Source organism: Sphaerodactylus townsendi, linkage group LG03 (genome assembly GCF_021028975.2).
Source record: "Sphaerodactylus townsendi isolate TG3544 linkage group LG03, MPM_Stown_v2.3, whole genome shotgun sequence".
Taxonomy (NCBI): Eukaryota; Metazoa; Chordata; class Lepidosauria; order Squamata; family Sphaerodactylidae; genus Sphaerodactylus; species Sphaerodactylus townsendi.
The window spans coordinates 91,399,875-91,427,373 of NC_059427.1; the positions used below are offsets into that span (position 1 = coordinate 91,399,875).

General features: G+C 41.3%; 1 protein-coding gene across 1 annotated transcript in view; it reads left to right on the forward strand.

Moving 5' to 3' along the window:
* The first annotated feature begins 5,656 nt into the window (after window positions 1-5,656).
* HSPA4 (heat shock protein family A (Hsp70) member 4) overlaps window positions 5,657-27,499 on the forward strand; it is a 44,252-nt gene continuing 22,409 nt past the window's right edge. The window contains exons 1-4 of the mRNA XM_048488093.1: window positions 5,657-6,059; window positions 13,857-13,914; window positions 16,983-17,123; window positions 25,870-25,992. Of these exons, the coding sequence (XP_048344050.1) occupies window positions 5,953-6,059; window positions 13,857-13,914; window positions 16,983-17,123; window positions 25,870-25,992 (429 nt within the window). The 5' untranslated portion in view covers window positions 5,657-5,952. The remainder of the gene's footprint in view (window positions 6,060-13,856; window positions 13,915-16,982; window positions 17,124-25,869; window positions 25,993-27,499) is intronic.

The following is a 27,499-nucleotide window of genomic DNA, read 5'->3' on the forward strand; positions in this document are numbered from 1 at the left end:
TTTTTTCTGAGTGCCGAGAAGGGGTTACTAAAGCAACCTCCCTGCCCAATAGAGACTGGAGGTACGTGTGGGCGGCGGCTCCACTGTTTGAATCCCACCACCATCGGAACCTGTTATTAAAAATTTTGGATCCCACCACTGCCCTCCTCCTGGTACTGGAACATGGAGCGCGATGCCAGCATCCCAGTATCCCTGCCCCTGACACTCACGTGGTGAGAGTATGGCTGAGGAAGGAGCTGACGCTAGTTGGCTCTCTTCTGGACATTCGGCATGTTATGCCAACGGGCCAGGATTCATACCCCTTTTAGATAGCTAAGTCTATGAAGCTTTTGTCAGAGGGCCTTTCCCCACTTACCTTCTGCTGCGCGCTACTCTCCCCAAATAGCGCAGGGTCCCGCGACACTCCCCACTACAGGGGCGGCGACAACGCAGCCGCCCCGAAGCTGTCGCTCTCGCGCCCCCTCCGCGCGCGTCATTCTTGCCGCTCTTCAAAACGGCGCCTTTTGATGACCCCCACGCAGAGCGCGGGGTCGTGGGGAAGCCCTGGTGCGCGCCAGAAATGACGCGCGCTGAGAGTAGCACGCAGCAAAGGGGAAACGACCAAAGTGGGGAAATGGCCAGAAGTAGTTCCCATTTTTTTCAGTGGGGGTTACTTCCAGGAAAGTGTTCTTAGGAGTGCACCCAAAAGCTGATAAAGGACTGGTGCATTTCAAGATATGCATAAACATTCCCCCATTTTCCCACAGAGGCCATTGACGCTATTTGAGAAATCTTTAATTGATATGTTCACCAGTAAATCACAACTATTCATCTGAAACAGATTTGGCTGGAGAAATGAGTCTATATTTGGTGCTCTGAGTTTTTCAGAGAGGGAAACATTTCAGGACCAATGGAACAATGAAAAATTACTAAAGCTGTTAAAATATGTACAAATATGTATAAAAAACCTTACATTTTAAAGATGGAATAAGTCTGGTTTATCTGACAGATGGGACTGTTTACATAATCATGAGTTTGATTAATTAACATTATCTATCTATTTTCCACACAAGTCACCTAGAACATTTCCAGTCAATTCCCATTTTTTACCACAATGCTTATCTGCACTCACCTTCTCCAAACGTGTCATGGCAGCTGTGAGGAGATTTTTAATTTTTTTCTTATTAATTGAAATCATGCTTCATTGATTAATTCCTTTGATACTCTGTAGCTGTTTAATTGATGTTGCGTTGATTTCAACCAAATGACAACAACAAAAATCCACAGAAAATGATAAAAATAAAAAGGCAAACAGGAAGAGTGAGGTCACAAATGTGAAAACATGGGCTGCCTTAGAAGGTTGTAAATTCTGTCTAGGATTATCTTGTGAGTAACTAAAACTTTTGAAGGACAGGAATAACTTTTCCTGCTGTCTGGATTGTTTTTAAATACTCTAAATAAGGCATTAATATAAAACAAGTACTGTATTTAAAGACCATCAGGGACACATCTGCAAAGACTGACTAGAGAAGCTACAGCCAGGGAGAGAACTTCCAGCAAGTCATGCAGATATATATCAGCTACTACCTTCCCTTCACCTTGTCTCCCTTCTCCTGCCACCCATCAGTTGATAGGAACTTAATCTGACAGCAATCAGATGACTGCAGTCCAGCACAAGAACAGCAATTTGTAAAGAATTGCTATCCCAGTTTCAATTGGTTTATCATAGGAAAATTGCACTCATTATGTATATGGAAGCAGTATTTGTTGTAAGATTTTGAGCAGATGTTAGTCCATTGAGTGGAACAGGTTTCAAAGAGCACCTACCAGAAAATGCTTCTACTGGCAAAAGTTTATAGAAATGTCAACTATCTAAGGTACCTGTTCTTGCATTACTGGTGAATGATCAAAGATGAAAATATGTTCATGGTTCCAATTTTTTTCATTTTCATTGATAGGAAAGCATTACAGCAAACTGCATGAAGACCAGGTCACTGCAGTAATAATCAGTAATGAACCCAGTGTTCCATCTCTCAAAGCACCATGGTCAGTGCTGCCCCTAGAATTTCTTGAAGCATGCTTCATGCTATAATGGCTGCAATAGTAAGGACACTTTCCTGACAGTCACATGTGACTTATTTCTGAGTAGACTCATTTAGGATTGATCCCAGTATCAATCAAGAGTACAGGGCAGATTAAGACCTTTAGAGGTCCTAAGCACTGAAAAGATTATGGTACCCCCATATACAGTAAATGTAATTCAAAATACTAACAATAGTAAACTGTAAAATATATATTCTAATGAACAAATATCATTATTTTATGAAACAAAATGTGTTATTCCATTGCTTTCTTGCCTTGAAGATATATAACATTTTAACTTACACAAATCAAAGATGCAAAATAATGTTTACTGTTGCTTACTTACAACTTTATACTACAAAAAAATTTCTCCTGCCTTTTTAAAAAGTAAAGTCTTTGATCATAGCCTCAAAATTAATATGTTGTAACGAATTTGCTTCAATACTTAGCAGAGATAAGGAGGGAAAAAAACTCTATGGGGCCCTCTTTACTTGAGGCCCTAAGCATGGCTTATTTTGCTTAATGGTCAAACCAGGGCTGTAAGAGTACTTACAGTAGTATTTTATTAGTTCTCCTAGAATTGAAAAATTAATTATAAGTAAGGCCGCCATTATTCACCTTCACATTGCACTGCATATGAAGGGGTGGTAAAAAGAGCTGAAATTTTCCTGGCCCACTGGAGCACACATACAGGAAGGAATACTCCCTTCTTTAGCTACCTGCTTGCTTTGAATACAAATGAAAAGAAAACATAATCTTCTCATTTGGGGGGTTGAAGAGACACAGCATGTCTGTGCAGCCTGAATATTTAAGAAGTTTCAAACCTGGATTCAATCTTTACCTTAATCTGCCTCTTCTTCCCTGATTGACAGAAGGTAAATTTTACACTTTAATTAAAATTCTGATTACTCACAAACATTAATCAATCAAGTTACAATGCTGACCATATTTACTAGTATATAAACTCCACTAATTCAAGGGAATTAGTGTTGAATAGACATATTAAAATTTGAGCTGCAAATCTAGTTTCTTTTAACTCTCTAGAGAACAATAACTGCAGCAACACTCAAGCTATTGAGGTGCCTGGTCCTCCTATCTAATGGCCATTGTTACTCTTTCAGATGGTTCTAAGGCAGTGGTGGCGAACCTATGGCTCGGGTGCCAGAGGTGGCACTCAGAGCCCTCTCTGCGGGCACGCACAGAGTCACCCCTCCCCCCACATCTAGGCTGGCCTGGGCCGCTGGGCTCGATAGTTAGCATTAAACCTAAGACCTAATTTTGGGGAACCAGTGTAGGTAACCCTGTTAAGCGCTGTTAAACCCCACTGATTTTCATGCGAAGAACTAAAGCACGATCCTTTACCTGTGAGTAAGCTTGGTTGCTGGCAATGGGCTTGCTTCTGAGTAAACCCTCCTAGGATTGTGATTCACCCATTGGAAGAGTTGCACAGTTGCTTCAAAGCAAAGCCACCAACTACCACCAAGCTTACTCCCGAATAACACATGCCTCTGAGTTTTTCTAAACTGAAACCTCAGTATTCAGGTTAAATTGTCGTGTTGGCACTTTGCGATAAATAAATGGGTTTTGGGTTGCAATTTGGGCACTCGGTCTAGAAAAGGTTTGCCATCACTGTTCTAAGGGGACAATGGTTTGGCTCCTTTCAGTTAATGGACTTCCCGCCAGAACCTCTTCACCAATGTCTCTCTGTGGCGATGTACCCAGCTAAAATGGACAATAACTGTACATTTGTACAGTTTTGTTTATGCTGTTCAGGTCCATTCACTTTATGACCCACAGATAGGATCTCACTTTAGTCAATTTCTGGATTTGGTCTATTTGGACTGGAGACACTGCTAAGGGAGGGCAGAACCTCTACTACAGAAAAAAAAATGCAGTACGTTTCCTAGAAAATTGTTTCATTATTGCAGTCTTCAACCTCAGTGACTTGAAAGCAGTCGTTCCCAAGGTGAATGGTACTGTTTCCTGGGTGGGCTGGGATTACCTGGGTGGGGGTTCTAAGAGGCAAAACAATGGCAGGAGGGGGTTGGAGGGAGGCCCCTTCAACCACATTGTTCACTTATGTATGATTGACCAGGCGGTCCTGAATGTTTTTACCATTTACTGTGTAATTCATCGCCAGTATCTGCTTGCAAAAAACCCCTCCACAAGTCATTGCCTCCACAAGTCATTACTATACTGTCAATGATCCACTAGTTTAGAAGCTCTGTGTTGAGAATGATGAAGATTTTGAAAGTTTACTGCTTCACACAGAAGTTCATTGGTTATCAAAAGGCTACTGTATGATGTTTTGATCTTATTGTCACTGTTATGGAGTTTTTTGAAGACACAAATACTTTGCTCAGTGATGAACTCAAAGAGATCAGTCATAACTTTGATTCTATTTGCAAAGTTCAGTGGAATGAATTTGCAGTTGCAAAGAAATGAACAAGGACCAGCCAAGGACCAGGGCTTTAGGAGTCATGGAGTTGAAAAAAGGCAGCTGTAGTTCTTCCTGGAGGAAGACTCAATGTGGAAAGCAACCTGGATAGGCTTCCTGAGATGCTCCATTACTGGACCCTACTAGAGACAGTCAGCCTGTGGTTTCTGCCTCAAATGTCACTCATGCATGGCCATACTGTGAAGTTATAGAGATCTGAGTCAGTTAGCACTTTGTTTTCAGGAAGCGTTAAAAGAGGCATTGCTGTACTGAGGTTAGCCATGCACTATTTTTATTTATTTTATTATTTCGGCTTTTATACCGCCCGATCCCCGAAGGGTTTCACACTACCTTGTGAAGATCCAGAATGGAGAATAAATCAATTAATATATTCATTAAAATTCCCTTTGGTGTTAGGGTAGTGTCAGGATATGTTTCAACTCACAGCAAACTTAGGGCCTTGTGAATGTTATTTTTTTCAGTGTGACAGATTAGTGTAGAGATTTCACTGGCCAAGGCATGACTGATTATGAGCATAATTTTGCCATCCATCTGGTATCAGGAGATATCCCCTTCATGGGTGAGCTGGGTGAGCCCAGCATGGGGTGGAAGGAAATGTTTCCTTATAGGACCTCAGCAACTCACAAGAACAGTGGGAAATATTGTTATTGCTGCAGGTAAATGCTAATTGTGAGATACTTCCGTTAGAAGGAAAAGAACCTGGAAGTTTAATTTCTTTGCAGTTATTCCTCAAATACTAAAATCCAAAAATGCTTTCCTGGGAGTCAGCGTCTTTGAATAGACTTCAGAAGGACTTTGAATAAACCTGCAAAGCACTGCAGTGAAAACCCTATTTGGTCTCTGTCGACGTTGTATTAACTAATAAGAAGGTATCATCCGACTTCTTTGCATTGGACTAACTTACTACCTCCTAGCCGCAATGAAGGTTTCATACGAAGGTGCAACACTCTGCCTTGCCCAGTTACAAAAAGAATGATGGGCGCACGCGCAAAAACCAACCTTGGCCGACGGCCTACTGGGCTATCCCACCTTGCTGTCTTTTTTTAACCATGACGCTAGAGGCGGAGCAATAGACTTTCAGTCATGACGCTAACGCGCCTCCATAGGAAATCTCGCGAGACAATCCCTCTCTCCCACCCGCCCCTTGACGGGACAGGACAGGATCTTTCGAGATCTCTCCTTTGCTGCCGCTTCGCCCCCCCTGCCCCCTTTCATCGTGAGGAGTCGCGCGCCGCCGCCGCTCATTTAAACGGTCCGCCTGGGCCGCGGTCGCTCCGAGTGGAGGGAAAGTTGGCGGCGGACGGGTCGTTTCCTCACAGCGCGGCTTTCCCGGTGGCATCTCTGCCTGCCCCTAGCAGCCGGCTCCGAGCTCCCGCCGCTCTTTGGCCCTCTCAGTCCCCCGCCTCGCTGCCGCAACCACTTCCCTTCTCGGCATGTCTGTGGTGGGCTTCGACTTGGGCTTCCAGAGCTGTTATGTGGCCGTGGCCCGAGCAGGGGGCATCGAGACGGTCGCCAACGAGTACAGCGACCGGAGCACCCCGTAAGTGACGGGCCCTGGGTCGGCGAAGGGGGAGTTTTTGCGGGCTGAAGCCGAGAGGGAAGAGCCGAAGGGCTCTGTGGTGGCAGAAGACGTCGACATAGAGCGGCGAACTTTTCAACCTCGATCACCCTAAATCAAGTTTGTAGAGAAAGGGACTAGCCCAGCCACGGATCCTATTTGCTGCTTTCTGGTTGGTTGAGATGGGGGCTGGTGGTTTTCGACATTGAACAGCAGAGTGATTGGGAAAAAAAATAAGTGGCGGCTGTTGGATTGATCAGGGTATAATAAAAGCCACTACGCAGTGGAGGGGAAGGAAGTGCCCTCCCCCACGTGGGTGAGCGTAGAGAAAGATGGTGAATGGTTCAGCATGATCTGTGCTGTTCGTTTGGGGGATGTGCCTAATAAGGCGAGGGTGGAGACATGGGTGCTTTTAAGTGTGTAGTTCTCAATATTTGTTGAATTATTCGTCCAGGATTTGGGAGGTATTTATTTACTTTTCACCCCATAGGGACTTAAAGTAGTTTAAAATATGTGTATGTGTTGGGTGGGTCTTCTCAGTACTGAAGGTGCTTTCTCTGTCTATGCTAGTGGATCTTATTTTCAGCTCTTGGCTATGCTTCTGGTCATACCCAGTGGGCCTTAAATACTTGTAACAAAGGAGCAACTAACAGTGAAATCCTAAGGGAAGTTACTCCAGTCTAAACCCATTCATTTCAGTGGAGTAACTTTGCATAGGATTACACTGCATAGGATTACACTGTAGTACAGAAGTAACTTTGCATAGGATTACACTGCAGGGATCCCAGGTCTTACTAAGTTGCTGCTAGCCAGCTGGCCTGGCCTTCCCACTTTTATTAGTGTGTTGAAGGACTTCTGTTGCAAATTCATGTGTTATTCAGTTACTCTTCCTAATCCAGAAAACATTTGTAAATCAACATTTAACCCATTATCAGGGTTAAGGTTGACATTCCCAGGGATGTGCCAGGGTTTTAGCACAGGACTTAATTTGTTTATCTGTGGTATGTGTTTCTGTAATACTAGCATAAGGCTCTATTGATTTGTCAGAAGCTGAAAAAAGAAATTAACATAAATGCAAACTGCAAAGTTTAAAACTTTATTACTCATACCTTCAGAAGGCTCATGTTGAGAATCTCTGGAGGGTGAAAGACATACAGCTTATGCCTACCATTTCAGTTTAACGTAAGAGCAGCTATGCTAATAGTCCTAATAACCCAGACTAATCCGATACTATCAGAGTTTGGAAGTTAAGCAGTGTTGCCCATGGTCAGTACTTAGGTACACTGGGGTTGTTATGCAGAGTTGAATGTCAAAGCACCTCAGCTCATCTCTTTTGTTTGAACCTCATGGGGTTGCCATGAGCTGGCTCTGAATCAGGGTGGATTTGATTTAAATCGGAACAATTTAAATCATTATTTAAATCACTAGTCATGGTTTTCTACATATACAGCACTTCTCATTGTTTTATTCAGGCCATCAGGCTTTGCATGTGTTTATTACAGTGTATGCATTTTGCATGCATGCCTGCCTTACCCATAGGTAGGAGAACTTCATTAAACTATTCACTTCTGCTGTTACAGGTTTTCTCCTCCAAGGAGACAGTAATATGACAAACCTCAGGTTATACATACAAAAATCCCAAGACTTGTGGAGTATTCTGCTTAAAAGGTTTCACTTGCATTTTTACTTCTAGCCCCTCCTTCCTCACACTTAGTTCCTTGTGCAGATCTGTTTCAATTCAAACAATTTTCCAGTCAGTGAACCTCTTGAAACTTACCACTTAAAAGGTAAGGGATCTGTATACACCGATTTACAAAAGAACAATGGAATGAAGGTCTTTTTCTCAACACTATTTATTTTATTATTTTTTTCTGTGAAGAAGAGGCATGATATTTTTGCATACACAAATTCACAGTTTTGAGAATTGCAAAACCAAGCAACTGATAATATCTTCTAGAAAGAAAAATGCCTGAAACCTCTGAAAGAACATGACATTATGTATGGATTTATGAAATTCATTTACCAAAACATTTAAACATGCATGAATATACAACCTCATGCTACATAATTAAAAACTGATCCTTATTTCTTGATGAATAACAATTGAACTATAATGCAATTTAAATAGAATTACTGTCTAGATTTTTCTTCCAAAAGCATTTTATAGTTTAAACATCTGATTTAAATAAAAAATTCAATTTTTTAGTAGAAAGAATAACTGATTTTTATCCACCCTGCAGCAGATTGTCAGTAGACTTTATCTTTGTGCTGGATCAGCACACCAGTTCACACAGTGATTATTCACATATTGTGTTCGTTTGTTATGGCACAAATGGGCAGAGGTTTAGTAGGATCTTAAAGTCTAAAAAGGTTTCATTCTAGCATAAGTAGAGATTGTCAGAAAATAACTATCTGTATGGTCACTTTTTGACAAAATCTTTTGCTGTTACTACCAGGCTTAGTTTATTATAGTTGCACACATTGTGTGTGTTGTCCTATAATTATTTAGGGTGGTCAGGCAAAGTGGTGATAGTGCAGCATTAAAACAAATAAAGATGGGATTGAATTTAATAGGGTGAACTATCTTAAAATATTGGACTAGGTTGTATCCTACTATTTTATTAAATCCCTTCTGTTAGAGGGCAGCTCCACACTTGATTAAGCAGAATGGTAGGCCTGGTGCTTTAGGGCTGTTTCTTCTGTTTGTTCCTATTTCACTGTCCTTTTAACAGCTTCCTCCTTCTATGTCTTCATCTCCAGTTGCACCCCTTCTCATGCGGACAGAAATTTTTCTCCGGTATATGCAAGCATGTAATTTCATATGGCCTTCTAATGACAACTGTTTTTCTTTGCTAATAAAAAACTGAGAAAACAGTGTATTTAATTTCATAAAGGAACATTATGATTGTATTATTGCTTGATACTGGGGTTCAACAAATGCCAAATTAATTGAGATGTCATCTGCAGATCTGTATATTTCTACTTTATGCTGAGGAACAACTTACTCTGTATAGTTAGCTCAGTATGTTAATACCCATTTGAAAGTATTACCGGTAATCATAGAAAATTGACATTTATCTTCCATTTCATAGAGAGCAAGGATCTAACCTGATCCTATTGTCTGTCTTCGATTCTAGTTGAGATTGTTTACTAGCACTGAATAGAAGTAGCACTGTCTAGTATAGATTACAACCAGTGTGTCTCTACAAAGATCTGTCATGACTGTGTTAATATTTCAAGTTAGAAGCAGTGTGTTAAGAATTAATTTACAAAATAGTAAAAATTAGTAAACTAAACATTTAACAAATTAATTATTCTCCGAGGCTGTATAAAGGCAGCATTCCATTTTAAAATATATTTTATGGATATAATAACCAGTTAATAAATATTATTATTAAATACATATTTAATTGATGGGTTTTTTGCTAATTTAAATAAACATATTCTGGTATAATCTACACATTGTGGAATCTGTGTGAACAGAGGTACGTATTCTTGAGATTATCTTGTATGAACAGGCTTGTATGCCAATTGGTTGGAAGTGCATTGTCACGACATTCCAACCCTTAACTACTAAATGGGTAGTTTATGTCAACATAATGTAGCGGGAACCTCAGGGAGTGAGTTCTCAAGAACGTGTCATTTGTAGACTGGAAGGTTGTAAGCAGAGTTCACAGATCTTTCACTAGTATTCTTCAAACTTGAGCAACATTGATTTGGTATAAAAGAAAGCAAAATAAGTAAATACTTAGCAGTCTTGTTTCTTTGCATAGTGGATTTACTTTGATTTTAGCTGTAATAAAATTACAGCACACTTCTAAAGCTATAAAGTTCTGTTGACTTCAGTAAATTTCTTCAACATAAGTAAGTCTTAGAGTCCCCTGTGTTGGGCTAGAGTCCTGAATTGTAACCATGTAGTGGCAAAAGCCATCTGTGAATGCAAGTAAGTGGGAGTTGCAAGGTTGGCAGCATATTCCTAAACATCTGTGGGGGCTTGTTTGCCTATTGTACTGAAGAAGCCCGTTATGCATATGCCACTGTATTGTAACACAATGGCCTGGGAAAAATTGCTGCTCATTCTGCCAAGGTGGCTATCAACAGTAATAGTGAGGCATATTAATTTGACAAAGTCATGGCATTCAGATGCCATGAACAAACCTGTGCAGGACTAGAATGAGCCATAAGTCTTCAAGTTCACATGTTCTTTCCCTGTTTGAATTCTTCCTTGCTGGAATTTAAATGTACAGAAATTTCATTTATTGTCTGCCTTTCTCATTGGGATTCATAGTGATTAAGAAGTATAAAAATAGCAAAGGCCTCCAGTATACAGAACAGGATTGCAGAATTGGAGACCAGTGCACATAAAAACCCCCGGGGAAGACAAGTGTAAAGCATAAAGCTCATTAGAAAGGTAGAAGACAAGCAGCCCCCTGAGCTGTTTCATACTGTAGTCCTAATCCCTTTGTAAAAATGTCCTCCTCAACATTTATGTGTTCCACATTTTTCTAGAATTTTGAGGACCGTCCTGATAACTTCAGTCACAGTTCCACAATATGGGAGCCATTACAAAAAATGCACATGAACAGGCAGTTGCCAATGTTACCCATTTCCAGGGTGCTCAGATGTGCAAAGCTCTAGTAGTGGGGCATGACAGGAAAGATAATCCTATGTGTATGTAGGACCAAGGCCATTAAAGTCAAGTTCTCAATAGCAGCTGAGCTGTAACATTCTGAACCAACTGGAGTTTTCAAGTTGTCTTTAAGGACAGACCACCATGGAGTACATTGCAATAGTCTAACCCTGAGATAACTATGACTGTTTTATGACTAACTAGAAGCTAGCCTTGCATAAAAAGCACACAGTTTAAGCATTCTTTGAACTTAGCAAATGGTGCAGTGGTCTGTCTAGATATGTAAAATAGTTGGAAATTTCAAGGCCATGGGGAAGTGTGTTTTCTAGTTTTCTCCAGGAAAAAAAAATCAAATTTAGGCAAAACCTGAAAAATATGCAGTTCTATTAAATCTGAACTACTTTACTAATTTAACAGTAAAATGACTAATGTATAACTTAGAATATAAAATTGTAGCATTTGCCATATTTTATGAAATTAAATAGTATAAATATCTTTTCTATAAGAAAAATTGCAAATATGTCCAGTACTTCTGAGTTGCAAATCTTTGCCATCTGAAAGATAAGGAAAAAAATACTTGAAATTAGGGGGGAAACCCTGCAGTGAAAAAGTGTTTGGACATTAAATCTCTGTCACAGTTGGTAGAATAACCAGGGTATTTGGATATTAAGCTAAACTTTATAATATTACAAACACTGAATGGTTTCATAATGTATTATAGTTAAACATTATATATGTTTGTGTGTAGATAAGATGAGTAAGCAGTGAAAATATATTAATGAAAATGCCGCAATCAGTGGAGAGATCTTGAAAGGTCCCTAGGCTCGTGACGCCAATCCCATTCCCACAGGATCAAAGAAAAAGGACAAAAGGCATTTCACACTGATAAAGAATTGAGCTAAACCAGGCCCCAACCAACTGGCAGGAAAGGAAGAGGAGCATCCCTTACTGCCCTGAGCATCCCTTCCCCACCCCACCCTTGTCAGAATTAGAGCCATTCTGACAGAGGCAAATGTGGGACAGAGGGGGCCAATTCAAAATATCCTCCATGCTTTTTTTTTCTGTTCCTGTTGCATTTTTGTGGGAAGTCAAGTTCTGTGATGGCATGATGGAAAAACCGCAGATCAGATGGCTGCTCCACAAATTTAGCTTTCCTGAAGTTATTCCACCCCTCACACAGCATTCTTGCTTAGGATTGCCTTCCTTGACTGCCTTTTTACTTCTATTTTGTGGTGGTGGGGTTATTGAGTTTCAGAAAGCGAAAGTTTTACTTCCCTCTCCCTCTCTCCCTGCACCCCTTCTCCCCCAGTGTGATAATAGTGTAATTATTTCAGGGAGATTATTAGCATTAAACCTCAGACCTAGTTTTGGGGAAGCAGTGTAGGTAACCCTGTTAAACACTGTTAAACCCCACTGATTTTCATGGGAAGAACTAAAGCATGATCCTTTACCTGGGAGTAAGCTCGGTTGCTGGCAATGGGGCTTGCTTCTGAGTAAACCCTCCTAGGGTCATGATTCACCCTCCTAGGGTCATGATGTATGGGGCAGGGATGGGGCGGTATAAAAATCGAATAAAATAAATAAAAATAAATAAATGATTCACCCATTCGAAGTGTTGCACGGTTGCTTCAAAGCAAAGCCACCAACTACCACCAAGCTTACTCCTGAGTAACGCGCACCTTGGAGCCAACCATTTTTTCTAAACTAAAACCTCAGTATTCAGGTTAAATTGCCGTGTTGGCACTTTGCGACAAATAAGTGAGTTTTGGGTTGCAGTTTGGGCACTTGGTCTCGAAAAGGTTCGCCATCACTGTTCTAGTGTGTTGAATCATCTACTGTACTGATGCTTATGGTAAAAAGTATGTAGATCTAAAAAAATGTTTCAGAGCCTGAAGATCTGTTAGCGTTTTAGAAAAGCAATATGTTCATATCTAATTTTGGAAAGATGAGTTGCAGATGAATTGGTGATGGTTGCTCAACTTTGCAATTGCCTGTGAGGCCCTTTCCACACAGGCCAATTACACCAGGATAACACTGATAAAAAAACCAGCATGGGTGTGTGTGTGTGTCTTTGCATGGATCACGTTCCTAATGCGGATCCACTTCATGTTTCCCCCCAACCCAAGTTATTCAAGAATCGCGATTCTTTTGTTTTAATGCACTTCGCAGCTGTGGCTGAACAAATGACCGGGCAGGAGGCATGTTAAAACAGAAGAATCTCTGGTGTGTTTGGTGTTCCCTTGCTCCCATCTGCACAGCCACGAAGGCACACAGGGTCTTATTGTGGCCTGCAGGATTACGCATCGGAGGCAGGTAAAAAAAAAACAAAAAAAGATGTGCCTACATGCAGAGGCGTATATCCCAACCAGTGCGCTCACTGTCCACAGGACAGTCAGCCATATGAACAGGCTGGGGCAAGAGCAGGTTCATGTAACCTGCCTTTCACCCGCATTTATTGGCCCATGTGGAAGGGATCTTGAGTGGTATCTTCAGTTTACTACTTATATAATTTCTATTAAGGACAGGTTACATTAATTAACATTTAGATTCTTGGCAAGTGTTGTTCAAATGTTGTAAGCGGTATATAATGTAATGTTCCCTTCATAAAACATAGTGTTTTTCTTTACACTAGCATCAATATAATGATGTCATATTGAATTCTGAATACTGATCTTGAAAAGTCCATAAAATAAACTCATATTAAAATAGGAGTGTTTATCTACTGATGGGGGTGGGGGATCTCCAGGTTTTCAGGAAGGTCCCAGGAGGAAGTGAAGTCCTGCTTAGGTGGGTAGCATCTTCCCCTCCCCCCATGAGTTTTTCATAGATCCCTACTTGTTCCTTACAATATGCTTGTTCAGCAGCATTAAGTTCATAAGACACAGTAGAGGACATTTGGCTTCGAAAAAAAACTGTAGATAGGTTACATTGATCTTTCAGTACTTCATAGTTCACATCTATAGAAACTGAAAGCTTTTTTGTTGCAACTTTCGTTTATTAAGATGATGAACTCGTGTGGAATTGGTTGGTATTACATAGCATCTTTGTAAATAGATTTCATTTTACTGGATCTTCTTTAAGCTTCTTTCATTACTTTATTTTGGTTTGTAAATAAACTGATTTTGTTCAACTATTTCTTATCATTCCAGGTCTTGTATAGCCTTTGGGCCTAAGAATCGTTCAATTGGAGCTGCAGCTAAAAACCAAGTAAGGATTTTGTGTGTTCAAGAATGTTTTGTGCAAGGTCCCCAAGCACCTGGACTTATGTAATCATAAAGAGAACAGCAGTTCAAAAAAAAACCCCTACACTTTAAGGTGCAGTTCCTAAGTGCTTAGGACTAGGTTCTGGGAGACTCAGGTTTGAATCTTCACTTGTGCCATGGAAGTTTGCTGGTTGATCTTGGTTCAGCCACACACTCTTAGCCTAACCTACCTCACAGGATATAATAGAGGAGAACAATGTAAACCACTTTGGGTCTCCACTGAGGAGAAAGATGGGGTATAAATGAATTAATGTGCTTGCTAAGGTTCTAATAGATACTTAAGCAGACACATAATAAATTCACCATACCTTACTTTAACAGTTTGTGTCAACATATCATGCCCTCCATTACTTTGTATTTCCTTTTTTTTCTGTTTCCATGTACAGATATCAGAGGGTCTGTTGAACTACACTGTGAATGTCAAAAGAAATATGTTCTGTCTGTCAATCCCCATATTTGAGAAACTCTACATTGTGAGGTTCTCCTTGGCTTTTATTCTAGGCTAGTGACACAGTTATCATAATTCCCTGTTGAATTCTCACAGTGTATATGGCTGATGTTTTATTTACACAAATAATTGTCTCTTTTTAAAGTTTTGGCTTTTAAAGAAATCATACCTTTATGAGTTGGAAACTGGCATTAAGAATCACTAATCTAAAGATTAACAGCCTGGAACCTGCTGGTGTGTATTTACTTCTTGAGTTTTGGGGAATAACATTTTTAAAAATCCCTGAATGGAATAGAAAAGGGATATTTGGGTTGCTTCCTACCAGTTGACTTACTGTACCCTTTTTAACAAAAAGAACTAGGTAGGCACTAGGACCCAAGGGGAACATTCTAAAACAAAGGCGGTCCATCACATGGCAGATGAAGTTACAATTCTACTTAGTTATTTTTGTTGAAAAGGGTATAGTAAAGCACCAAATTGTTCCCAGGCAGGATCATCATAGCTACACGACCTCAGCTTAAACAGGGATGTAGATATTGCGACTAGGTTTTTATTTATTTATTGTATTTATATCCCGCCATCTCTCTAGCGACTTAAGGCAGCTTAATTTATCCCTATGGCCTTGCAGGAGCAAACCTTCCATTTTCTTTGGAATCTGAAACAAAATAGCATAATTTCTCCAAAGCAAGGAAGCAGTTTCAGTTTTCCACTACCGTATATACTCGCGTATAAGTCGACCCGCATATAAGTCGAGGCACCTAATTTTACCACAAAAAACTGGGAAAACTTATTGACTCGCGTATAAGTCGAGGGTGGGAAATGCAGCAGCTGCTGGTAAATTTCAAAAATAAAAATAGATGCCAATAAAATTACATCAATTTAGGCATCAGTAGGTTAAATGTTTTTGAATATTTATTTCAAAGAAAAACAGTAAACTGACTCTGTAAGTGGAAAAGTGGGTCGACAAGAACAATATGGTATCAACAATAACTTTAAAAGTACAAAAACCTTAGCTAAAACCAGCAACCAAGCTAAAACACAAGAGTTAAAATCCTCCAAAACTGGATTCCTCATCATCATCTGTATGTCCAAATGTAACCCAACTTAGATTTTAAGAGGGATATTATCAGAAATGGAAAATCTACTATTAGCTTCCATTGTAAACAATGGGGAATGGGGGCATCCCCTTTGGGGGTCAATAACTTTGGATCCCCTGACCCAAACTTCACCAAACCTGGCTGGTATCATAAAGAGACTCTCCTGATGAGACCAGCCAGGTTTGGTGAAGTTTGGTTCAGAGGGTCCAATGTTATGGACCCTCAAAAGGGTAGCCCCATCTACTAATAGCTCCCATTGAAAACAATGGGGAATGGGGGCACCTCATTTGGGGGTCCATAACTTTGGACCCCCTGAACCAAACTTTACCAAACTTGGCTGGTATCATCAGGAGTGTCTTCTGAGGGTACCCTGAAATTCTGGTGCCGCTAGCATGAAAAATGCGCCCCCTGCTGGCCGGCAAAGTAAAAACACACCAAAAAATTTAATGACCCGCATATAAGTCGAGGGGAGCTTTTTCAGCATTAAAAATGTGCTGAAAAATTCGACTTATACATGAGTATATACGTACTTGATTGGTGGACAAGGAGCTTCAGGAGAGCCAAGAAGGCTTCACCTTTGCATCTTTAAAAAATAACCATTTGGAAGTAGCTGCCTCTGTCATAGATAGATGCTTAACTTAGAACTTCCCAATATTGTGATTCTCTACCTTCCCCAGTAACCATTTCTTGAGCAGCTTTGCATTTTGGCAGCTGTTTCACAACTGTGAATTGTAGAAGTACTAGCTAACTTGGCAGAAGTGAAGACTCCTGCATTAGATATTTATGCTTGGTTCAAGAACTCTGTGCTATGCTTTGAAAATCTTGATGAACATGTTTTGCATGTTTTTGTTAAAGTTGTGATCTGAGAACATATATTTATATAAGAGATTTGACTTTCACCGCTGTCATTGATGGTTGCTTAGAGCTGAAATGCAGTGGATTTCAACAAACAGTTGAATGTATATGTCCAAATAGTGTGCTAGCATTTGGAGTTGGTTGTCTGCTTTAAAAACTGTGCAGTCATTGTTTTATACCCCTTTCTCATTCAGACCAAGAGAACAGAGCAAACTGTCTGAGGAGGGGGATAAGGGCTCATTAGGACTGAGAGTGAAATTGCCAATCCAATACTCTATTTTGTTGTGAAATAGTTCATTGGATAAGGCTTTATCATAACTTGTTCTTCAAGGGAAAGGATATCACTTCAGCACAAGTAAAGATAAAAATTAAGTACAACTGTCAAGATAATCATTTTATATAGTCCTTCAGTATATCTCTCAATAGTCTTTAGCTGTGTATTCTGTTGCTTTTTTTAATGTTCTGGACATTACAGGGCTTTAGAGAAGAAATCTGTTTGTATATATTTTTGTGAGACCAGAAAAACTGCAAGTATGAGTGAACAAGAAGCAATGTTAGAATTTTTGAGAGGAAAATCCTGCCAGATGTGACTGAATTCTTCTCTCCTTTTAGGTAATTTCAAATGCGAAGAATGCAGTACAAGGTTTTAAAAGATTTCATGGGCGTGCGTTTTTGGATCCTGTTATTCAAGATGAAAAAACAAAACTTGCTTATGAACTTGCCCAGTTACCAACTGGCTCAGTTGGTGTCAAGGTGAGTCAGTTCTACAAAAAGTAGCAAACTGTTTAAATTGCTTTAAAATGTATGGCCATGTCATTTGCCTGTGCAAAAACAGTGTTTGACTATTTAATGGGAGTGGAAATGGTAGCACTGTAGAAAAATCAGGTCAATGAAATATATGTGAATGTGTTTTTTTCATAAATGCTTTCCATCCAGATAGTCATGAAAATTCATCCCAAACAGCTATTGGTTGTGTTCTTTTCTTTTTTGAGGTAAAATATGGCAATGTCTAATTGATATGAGAAGTACATTCTTGCTCTTAGGAAGGCATCTTCTAACTGTGGTTATTTCCACTGGCTGCTTAGAGGGGAAACAACCAATTCCTGTATCTCTGTTGGAAGCTCATGGAAGTTTCAGTTCCTGTCTCATACAGGAAGTGCAGCCTCGAAAGAGCTCTGCAACCTTTTAATACCTTGGAGTTGCTTTTCTGCTGTAGAATCTTCCAAGGCTCTTTTAATGCCTTCTCTGAACCTCTGTCTTTTACTTCAGATTTCCCTTTTCTTGCCTTTTTGTCTCTCCTTCCCACCCCCTGCTCTCACTCTCATGGAGTCATAGAATAATCCCAGCACTAGGATCAGAGATGAATTAATTTGATGAAGACAGTGGCCCAGGTCTGCTGTTTTCACATCAGTCAGTAGCTGATTCGGCTTTATGAAATCCAGGAGAGGACGAAGGAGAGCAGGGGACAAACTCTCTGCTGCAAAGATGAAAGCAGCTATTGTGCCTGTTTAAAAAGGTGTGAAAAAGCCCTTGGAGAAAGCCCCCCCCCCCCCCCCGACAGCCAGTTTTGCTCGTGGTAGCAATGATGGCAGGCCTTATTCTCAGGAAAATATCTCCTCACTTGAGCTCAATGATCTGGAAGACTCCAGGGGGAATGTACAGACCTCCCCCTCACAGTTGACCCAAAGGGGCAAAGGAATTCTTCTCAAGGCTCTTGTGTCATAAATATATCAGAAACAGTTCAGAGAGCTATAAGGGAGGAATTTCAGGGCCTCCAAGCATCTGCCTCACAGAACTCTAATTTGAGGTTACAACTGTTCCCATTCTAAACTTCTTCCCAGTTCCCATCCTACTGATCTGGGCTTCAGGAAGGGCAATTCTTTTCAAGTAGATCAGACATGGAGAATATGACCCACCAAGGTAGCCAGGAAGGCTTCCTCTTCAGGTGTTTCTCCTGAGCATAACACAGACAATACAACTATTTCTTCCCATTCAGACAAGGAGAAAATTGAGGGAGAGTTCTCCCCTGAGGAGAAGGAAATTCCCCTCCCAGGCATCCTTCAAGGCTTTTCACTGGGGAATACTTCCAGTCCCTCCTCTTCAAGGTCATTAAAGTCCTAGATCTATATGAAGAGCTGAATACAGCTGAGGAACCTTGTGAGCCCCCCCCCTTTGTTGGCCACTTGCAGGGTAGGCCACCTTGGCCTCGCAGGAGCTGGGCTACCCTTATGGAACAAACAGGACATACCGGTAACTCGGCTGTCAGGTAGTTGACAGCACTCTGGCAAGCTTGAGCCCTGCACCACACCAGCCTCCTCCCTCTTGCCCTGCCTCCCTTTAATCCTTTTCTGGAGGTTTCCTCCAGCCTCCTAGTGGCTGGCGAGCTGTCTGTCTTGCCCTCCAGGCCTGAAAATGGCTCTTCAGTCTGCCTGGCCCTCCTCCTTGATTGCAGCCTGGCTGGGACTGTACCAGCCCCACCTCACTCTCTTAAGGCTGCTGAGTTGCAGCTTGGCTAGGGCCTCCACCCTGTCCACTGAAACTGCCGAGGCTTGCTCTTGTTGCTCAGGCTCTCCTGCCATTTCTCTGCTGTTCCTTCTTGCTGCTGGCTTCCTGAAGGTCCCTCCTCCTTGTGGTGATTCCAGGGGCAGGGCTGTCGGTTGTGGGGTGCTCCAGGATCCCTGGGTGCACATTTGTGTCAAGAAGTGGGGAGGTGGAACAGGCTCCCGGGTGCTGGGAGGCAGCTCAGTCCCTGGAAAGACCTAAAGGATGAACAACAAGACCCAAAGGGGCAAAGGAATTCTTCTCAAGGCTCACTTCTTCAGATAAAGGAACACCCAGAATATTTCAAAAGATAATTGAGGCTGAATGGGAAAAGCCTCCACCTAACAGGCATTTCTCCAATTATACCAAAAAGTTATAGTTTCTTGTGCCTCATGCCATGGAGTTGCTACAGTTACCACTAGTAGACATCACAGTTGCTGCATTGCAGTCTTCTGACCTTTTGGTTACAGAGTAGGAAAAAAGATGTCCTTGAAGAAGACACGGAGGAAGTAAGAGGGGAACCAGCAAGGATTCTGTGAAAGGCAAAACTTCCCTACAGTAACATTACAAGGAAAGAAAGAAAAGCCATTAAGGATCTCAATTTTAATTCAGAAATCATCATTCTCCCAGCAGACAAAGGCAATGCCACAATAATCATGAAAACAGAACAATACAAAGAAAAAATCAGACAACTTCTGGATCCCACAGCATACAAAAAACTGAAACAGGACCTGACCAACAAAATCGCCAGGAAAACCAACACTTTTATCAAGAACTCCTCAATTCATCCTAACACATTCTATTTATTCATTCTACTTAATAAACCATTCTCCCCCGAAGGGCTCAGCTAACATCTATGCAAATCTTAAGCTCTCCTAGACTTTATGGATTGCCAAAAATCCATAAGGACTCCACTCTGCTCAGACCCATTGTGAGTGCCATTGTATCCCCTGCATATGATTGGGCAAAGTTTCTAGCTGCCCAATTACAAATCCATATTGGACTTACTACACACTACATTAAGGACTCAGCCCATTTCATAGAAAAAATCAGCAACCTCAAACTCAACCCCGATGACAAACTGATCAGCTTTGATGCGATCTCCCTGTTCACCAAGGTCCCTACAGCAGACATCATCGCACTCATCAACTGGAGTTTCCCTAAGGACATCACTGCTGTGTTTCAACATTGCCTCACTACAAGCTACTTTCAATGGGATAATGAGTTCTATGAACAGAGAGATGGAGTAGCCATGGGTAGCCCCCTTAGCCCTGTAATAGCAAATTTTTACATGGAATACTTTGAAAAATAAGCCCTGGAAACAGCACCAAAACCCCCCACTAAATGGTTCCGTTTATGTGGATGACTCGTTCACAATTTGGAACCACTGAGAAGAACTAAACAAGTCTCTGGATCATATTAATAATATCCACCCAAACATCTAATTTACTATGGAAAAAGAAAATGAGGGAAAACTACAATTTCTAGATGTCTTAGTCATCTGCAAACCCAACCAACAATTGGGCCACACGGTCTACAGAAAACCTACATACATTGATAGATGTCTACATAAAAACTCCAGTCATCACCCAGGACAAAAAAGGAGCACAATAAAAACTTTGGTAGTTGGTGCAAAAAGAATCTGAAAAACCTACCTCTTTCAAGATGAACTGAATCATCTAAACTGGGCTCTACAGGCCAATGGATATCAGAAGAGCTGCAAGACCAAGAACAAACCGCAGGAATGAAGATGAACAGCCACCCAAAGGGAAGGTGTTTTTACCATACATCAAGGGAATCACTGATCAAATAGGGAAACTGATGAAGAAACATAACCTCCAAACAATCTTCAGACCCACCAAGAAAATTCAACAAATGCTACGTTCTGCAAAGGATAAGAGGGATCCTCTAACTTCTGCAGGAGTTTACTGCATATCTTGCAGCTGTGGACAAGTCTACATAGGGACCACGAAACGCAGCATCCAGACACGAATCAAAGAAGGCATGTCAGACTATTTCAGCCAGAAAAATCAGCAGTAGCAGAACATGTTATAAACCAAGCAGTACACCAAATTATTTGAAAACACAGGCATTCTGGACCACCCTGACAACCACTACACAGAGAAGCCATTGAAATCCACAAGCACATGGACCATTTCAACATGAAGGAAGAAACTATGAAAATGAACAAAATTTGGCTACCAATACTTAAAAACACTAGAATCAAGAAAATGGTTAATGAACACCACCCAGATTCAGGATGTTTCTCTGCAGGAAACAATAAAATGGATTCTAAATTACTTAAATTCACAGGTGAACTACTATGTGAATGCCCTTACTAATTGATTATGCACCTTCAGTGTTACATACAAATGCTAAAATGGGGGAATTCCACTTAACACATGCAAATTACACTTGCAAACTGCACCTTTAACACATGTAACAATTGCAAATGGTATTTCTCCCACCCTGGCTATTTCATAGGTATATACTCCACTTCCTTTACTGCCAACAGATCCTTTGAAGATGCCAGCCACAAATGCAAGCAAAACGTCAGGGGAAAATACTACTGGAACACAGCCATACAACCCAGAAAACCCACAACATCCTAATATGAGAGATTACTTGGATAAGAAGGCAGATTTTGCCTCCATAAAGGCTCATGAAACCTTGGTTCTAGTCATTAGGACAGTGGCCACTTCAGCATTAATTTCCAGGAATTCTATTGTTTGCTTATCACCACCCCATAAACTGGAGTGTCTTGGAAGGGGTAAATTGGATTCTCAAAGCTGTTTCTTTTTTAGCAGATGCTTCTTTGGATCCATGACAGCATCACCGTCCACTAGATGAGCCCTATGGCTAAGGGCATGGCAGTCTAATGGCATACCCCTTTTGAGGGGGAGGATATTAAGGATAAAAAAGATCATGCTGAAAAGATTGAGGAGAGATGACAGGAGATCTGTATATCAGTCTTCCTTTCATTCTTAACATACCTTGCCTAGATGCTGCACCCAATCAGACAAGATCACACTGGTCCAGCAACAGAGGTAGATTTCACCAGTAGTCCAGACCTAACAGAGCTTCCCAATTCCAGTCATTTTGGCCTGTCAGGCCTAAATGAACTTGCAAGCAAAAACAGTTACGTCAGGTCAGGGCTGGTAAGCCTATGGATGCACTTACGTCAGGTCAGCCTCTAAGCCTATGGATGCACTCACAACCAGATTGCTGAATGCTTCAGATTATTCAGATGGGTTACATCATACAATTCTTCAGTCTCCCCCCAGACTGAATTTTAATCTCTTTAAGGTCCCTAAAGAAAGGAAAGCACAATAGAATGCTAGCAGTCATAGAACCGGTACCTTTCCACAAAAGGCAAACCAAAATGTACTCCATCTTTTTCACTGTTTCCAAAAAGAATGGGGACTAGAGAGCGATATTTGACTTAAAGTACATAAACGGCTTTGTGATCCCCAAAAGGTTCTGCATGGAACCTCTAAAATTAGTAACAGACACTGATACTAAGGCCTTCATGAACTTCATTGACCTTCAAGAGTTGTACTTCCTCATCCCAATTTTTCCGGACCATCAAAGATTTCTTCAGTTCTCATACCAAGTGAAAAACGTTCAATTCACAGCCCTTCCCTTCTAGTTGGCATCAGCTCCAAGGATATTCAGCAAAATCCTGGTCCCTTGATGTCCTTTACTCATCAGCAGAGCATCCAAATCCACCAGTATCTAGACATTTTGATCTGCTCTCCATCAAAGCAAAAGGTCATCAAGAATATGACAGTTGTCATCCAGATGTTGGAGGACCATAGATACCTGATCAGCAGAGACAAAAGCCACCTGTCTCCTTCTCAGAGGATCCAACATCTAGAAGTGTTAATGGGCACCTGAAAGGACAAATCATGTCTCCCCATGGAGAAAGCTTGCAAACAACGGGAACCTAACCAAAGCCATCTATATAGCCAAACAAGTGAAACTAGTGACTCTGACATTTCTCCAAGGTTGTGTGATCTCTTGCTTAGACTTGGTCCCATGGATTTGACTTCATGAAAGTCCTCTGCAATTGTTTGTTCGGCCACACTAACTGGACATAGTGCAGAAAGACAGAATGCTGATCCTTACCCTGGTGATCAGGAGAAGCATGCTGTGGCTTGATCTGATGGGGGGCTTACGTGCACAACCTACCAGCTCAGGGATCCTGGTTACAGCAGGAAATGAGGTTGAACATCAGTGTTCTAGAGCTACAGGCCATCAGACTGACACTTCTTCATTTTCAACACCTGATTGACAATCCATCCATCATGATTCAGATGAACAGCATCTTGGCCAAAGCTCTCATAAAGAAGCAGGGGGGCGCCAGGTCTTGAGCCAGGAAAATTCTGATGTGTGCAGAATCTCATCTCTTGATATCCGCAGAGCATATTCAGAGATCCCTCAATACTCAGACGGATTGACTGGATGGGCAAAAACAAGTGGTCATGGAAAGATTCAGAATGCCCAAAGTGGATCTTTCCACATTGGCTACCTACCAATTATCCCAAAAGTCTTGAGGAAGGTAAGACTGGAGAGCATCTTGGTCATCTTCATTGTTCTGGAGTAGCCTTAGAGACCTTATGGAACTCTTCCATCGAATTACACTGGTGCCTTCCACTGAGCCAAGGTCTATTACATCAAGGTCTCGTTTGACATCCAAACCCAGTATGACCTCTTGGCTATTGAAAGTCATAGGTTGTTGGTTCTGGACCTTGAATCAGAAGTGACAGAGATCATCTAGGCTTCCAGGAAACCTTTGAATCACCATGTCTGCAACACATTGTGTAAGGCCTGATGCTATCATTGTGTAAGGCCTGATGCAATCAGGTGGTGTAGTCGTAAGAAGATTGATCTGCTGAACCCCGCCCTGAGACAGCTGTAGGTTTCCTTCAAGATAGGGTCCATCAGTGCCTGAAGGCATCTTATCTTACATAAGCAAAATGCAGCAATTGCAACCATTGTCCCACAAATAGCCAATTTACCAGCAACCAAACATCTGCACATCATCTGCTTTCTCAAACAAGTCACCCAAACCAATCCACCAGTCATCCACAGATTCCCCATATGCATATGGTACTCTCTGTGCTCACCAAATCTTATTTTGAGCCACTAAGAGAGGTTCCTCTTAAGTGGTTATGAATGAAAACTTTTTTCAGCAGTTACCTCCGTTGGAAAAGTGTCAGAACTGGGAGCACTTTCAGCTAGAAATGGCCTTTGTTCCTTCCACAAAGATTAAGTAGTTCTAAGATCACATCCTACATTTATTCTGAAAGTCAGTTCCATCTTCCATAGAAGACAAAAGATCCACTTACCATCCTTTTGTCCAAATCCTAAACATGCTGAGGAGAAGGCATGACATATGCTGGATGTAAGACTGGCTCTTAGAATCTATATAATACATGTGGCATACATTAGGAAAAGGAATTTCCTGTTAATTTCTTTAACCACACTAACAAAGTAGGAATGATGTTCAGGGAAGCCATTAGTTGCACTATTAGACAGTACATCACACTAGCCTACACATCCAGCAATTTATCCATTTCCAAAGGCATCACTGCCTATTCCATGCAGAGTTCAGCTACAAACAGCATTTGGTCACCAGGCTTTGATTAAAGAAATTTGCAAAGCAGCCACCTGGTCATCCATTTCTACTTTTGTCAACCACTATAAGATAAACTCCTTTTTTTCTGCCTGCACAAGTTTGGGTTGTAGAGTTCTTCAACAAGTGGTGGAAGAGATGTAATGCACACCCAGAACACCATGGACACCACTCTTGGAACTCCCTGGATAGAAGATGCCCTCAGAGCGAGAATGGAACCACGGATACTTACCATGAAGGTTCCTTCTGCTCTGAAATAAGGAGGGCATCTTACCCATCTGAAGGAGGATCCCAGAAGACTTCCTAGATGACATCCTTCATACTAAAAACAGGATACAGACCATTCACTTAGTGACATATCATTATTTGATATGGAGCAATGTCTTATAAAAAAGAGAGATCCTATCTCTATCTACATTTGTCCTGTCTTCTTCTTGCTTGCCTTGATCCCATCATGATACAGTTTTCACTTATTTAATGTTCTCTCAGTTCTATGTTGTTCTGTTGCCTATAGTTGTTTTTAATTTTTGCTTGGAAAGTCTAAACTGATCTGCGAGTTCACAACAGGGGTACAGGAAGTGCACGTTTTAGTCCTCTCTTCCTAAGTAGCCAGTAGGAATAACCCTAGATAGAAAATGCTCTCCTTACCTCAGAGCGGAAGGAACCTTCATGGAAAATATCCAAGATTCTGTTTTTACACTGTCCAAGATATACTATTTAATTCAAAGTACCATCTGTTGTCATACTTACTCTGAAATATTTTAAAATGTTCAAAAGTTTAATATGTATTTACAAAATATGGAAGAAACCTGTACATGCTTTAGTACTACATTTAAATGTCACACTTAAATATGGTTAAATGAAAATGCACTGACCTGGTTTGTTGCCTGACTTGTGTACATGCTTTGCTCCTTCCCCTCCTTGTGCTGAGAATTGCAGTTAAAAGCTAACATCAGTTATCAGTGACATTCAGTTGAAATGTATAAGGTAACCAGAATTGAATCCAGGATTAGAATTTCAGATAGCCCTTCTTTGTTCCCTCATACTGACCCATGTGGCTACTACATTTGTGAGACTCAGATAATCATTGTTAGTTTTTTTTAAGGATTCTCTGCATGAGACAAAAGGTTCAGGAATGAGATGTGTATGTGAGGCAGACATCAAGTCACTTCTGTGTACAGTTTTATTTAATCGCAATTAGGTATGATATCTGAATTCAGCCTAAGTTTGGCATCAGTAAAATATCACTATAGATATTCTTAAAAAATTAAAACTTTTATAACTTCTAATATCAATCCCTTATTGTTGTTTATACTAAAGGTTATGTATATGGAAGAAGAACGAATATTCACCATTGAACAGATAACAGGAATGCTTCTCACAAAACTAAAAGAAACAGCAGAGAATGCCCTTAAGAGACCTGTAGTTGATTGTGTTGTATCTGTAAGTAGATAACTTTTATATTATTTTTTTAAAACACCAGCAGTCTGTGCTTGATATTTCAGCAACTTAACTAATATTATATTTTTAGGCACAAGAACACTATTACAACTCAATTTATTTATAAATGAATAATATATGGCCAATCAGGGCCCTGACTTGGAATGTCATGACAACACATTCCTAGCCAATCGCTGTGCAGCCATGTGTGGAACTGATGTGTGGACCCTATGGAACTGATGTGTGGACCCTGGCCAATCAGGACCCTGACTCACTTCCTGGCCCTTTCCTCAGGGCCCAGGGTGGCTCTCTGGGCTGTCCCTTTGGGCTGCAGCCCACCTCCCACACCACCACCTCCGTGCCCTGCCACCATACCTCACATAGACAATGAGGCCTGTTTCTGGGCTAGAAGGTACCGTTCGCGCCCTTCCCCTGTTGCAGTACCATGTGGCTCCTTCTCCCTCAATGGTGAGTCTCTGCTGGTGGGGCTTCAGGGGGCCTGTTGGTGTGTGGGGGAGAGACTTGCGAAGACTGGTGGTCCCAGTCCACAGCTGGTGTGGGACAGTTGGGTAGTGTTCACTGCGGTGGGAACCTGGCGAGAGCAGCAATTGCCAGGCCCAGGGGGCCACACAGAGTCCAGCTGGGCCAGGGTGATGGAGATGCACTTGGGGAGATGGTGGGTGGGGGCTGACTATAGGACTGGTCCTAACATGAGTGTGTATGAATTATCTTTATGGAAAAAAATTAAACTCAGCTCTCAGTTCATGCATAATCATCACTTGACTTCTTCCAGGTCTGGTGGGGAAACAGGTGGCAAAGTTTTGCTGCCCCAAGGGGCCCGGCGTGGTATTTGAGGCAGAAAAATTAGGAGGCTGGTGCTAGGCCCAATGGGACAGCGGACGGCAAGTTGCCACATGCCGGGCCTGGCTTGGTTTTTGGGACAGGGGGAGGGTAGCAGGGAACTGATGATGGGCCAATCACCGCAGAGGAATCAGTTCCACACATGGCTGCATAGTGATTGGCTAGGAATGTGTTGTCATGACATCTGGGCTAGCTGCCCTCTCAGACTCGCCATTCCTCCCTTTTGGAAGGGGGGAGGGAACTTTTAGGTTAGAATGCTGGACGCCTCCCCCCCCTTTTGGGGGGAGGGGATGAGATTACAATAGTAGATTATTGAACGCCATCTATTTTACTGTAAATTATTATATTTATTAGGAATGTTTTATGGTTGTCGCTGCTTTTAAAATGTTTTAAGTACTTACATTGTTTTCCCTCTGCTGTACACCGCCCAGAGCCCTCCGGGGATGGGGCGGTATAAAAGCTTAAAAAATAAATAAATAAATAAATAAATGACATTCTAAGCCTTAGGCAGTTATGTTATAGGATAGTTAAAATGAGAAATTACTTGCTTTCAATTGCCTACACTGTTTTTCTTTTCTTCATATTCCAATTGCAGCTTTATCTTTTTCATTTCTAAAAGGTAACCTTAAAATTGTCAATCTTTCAACCT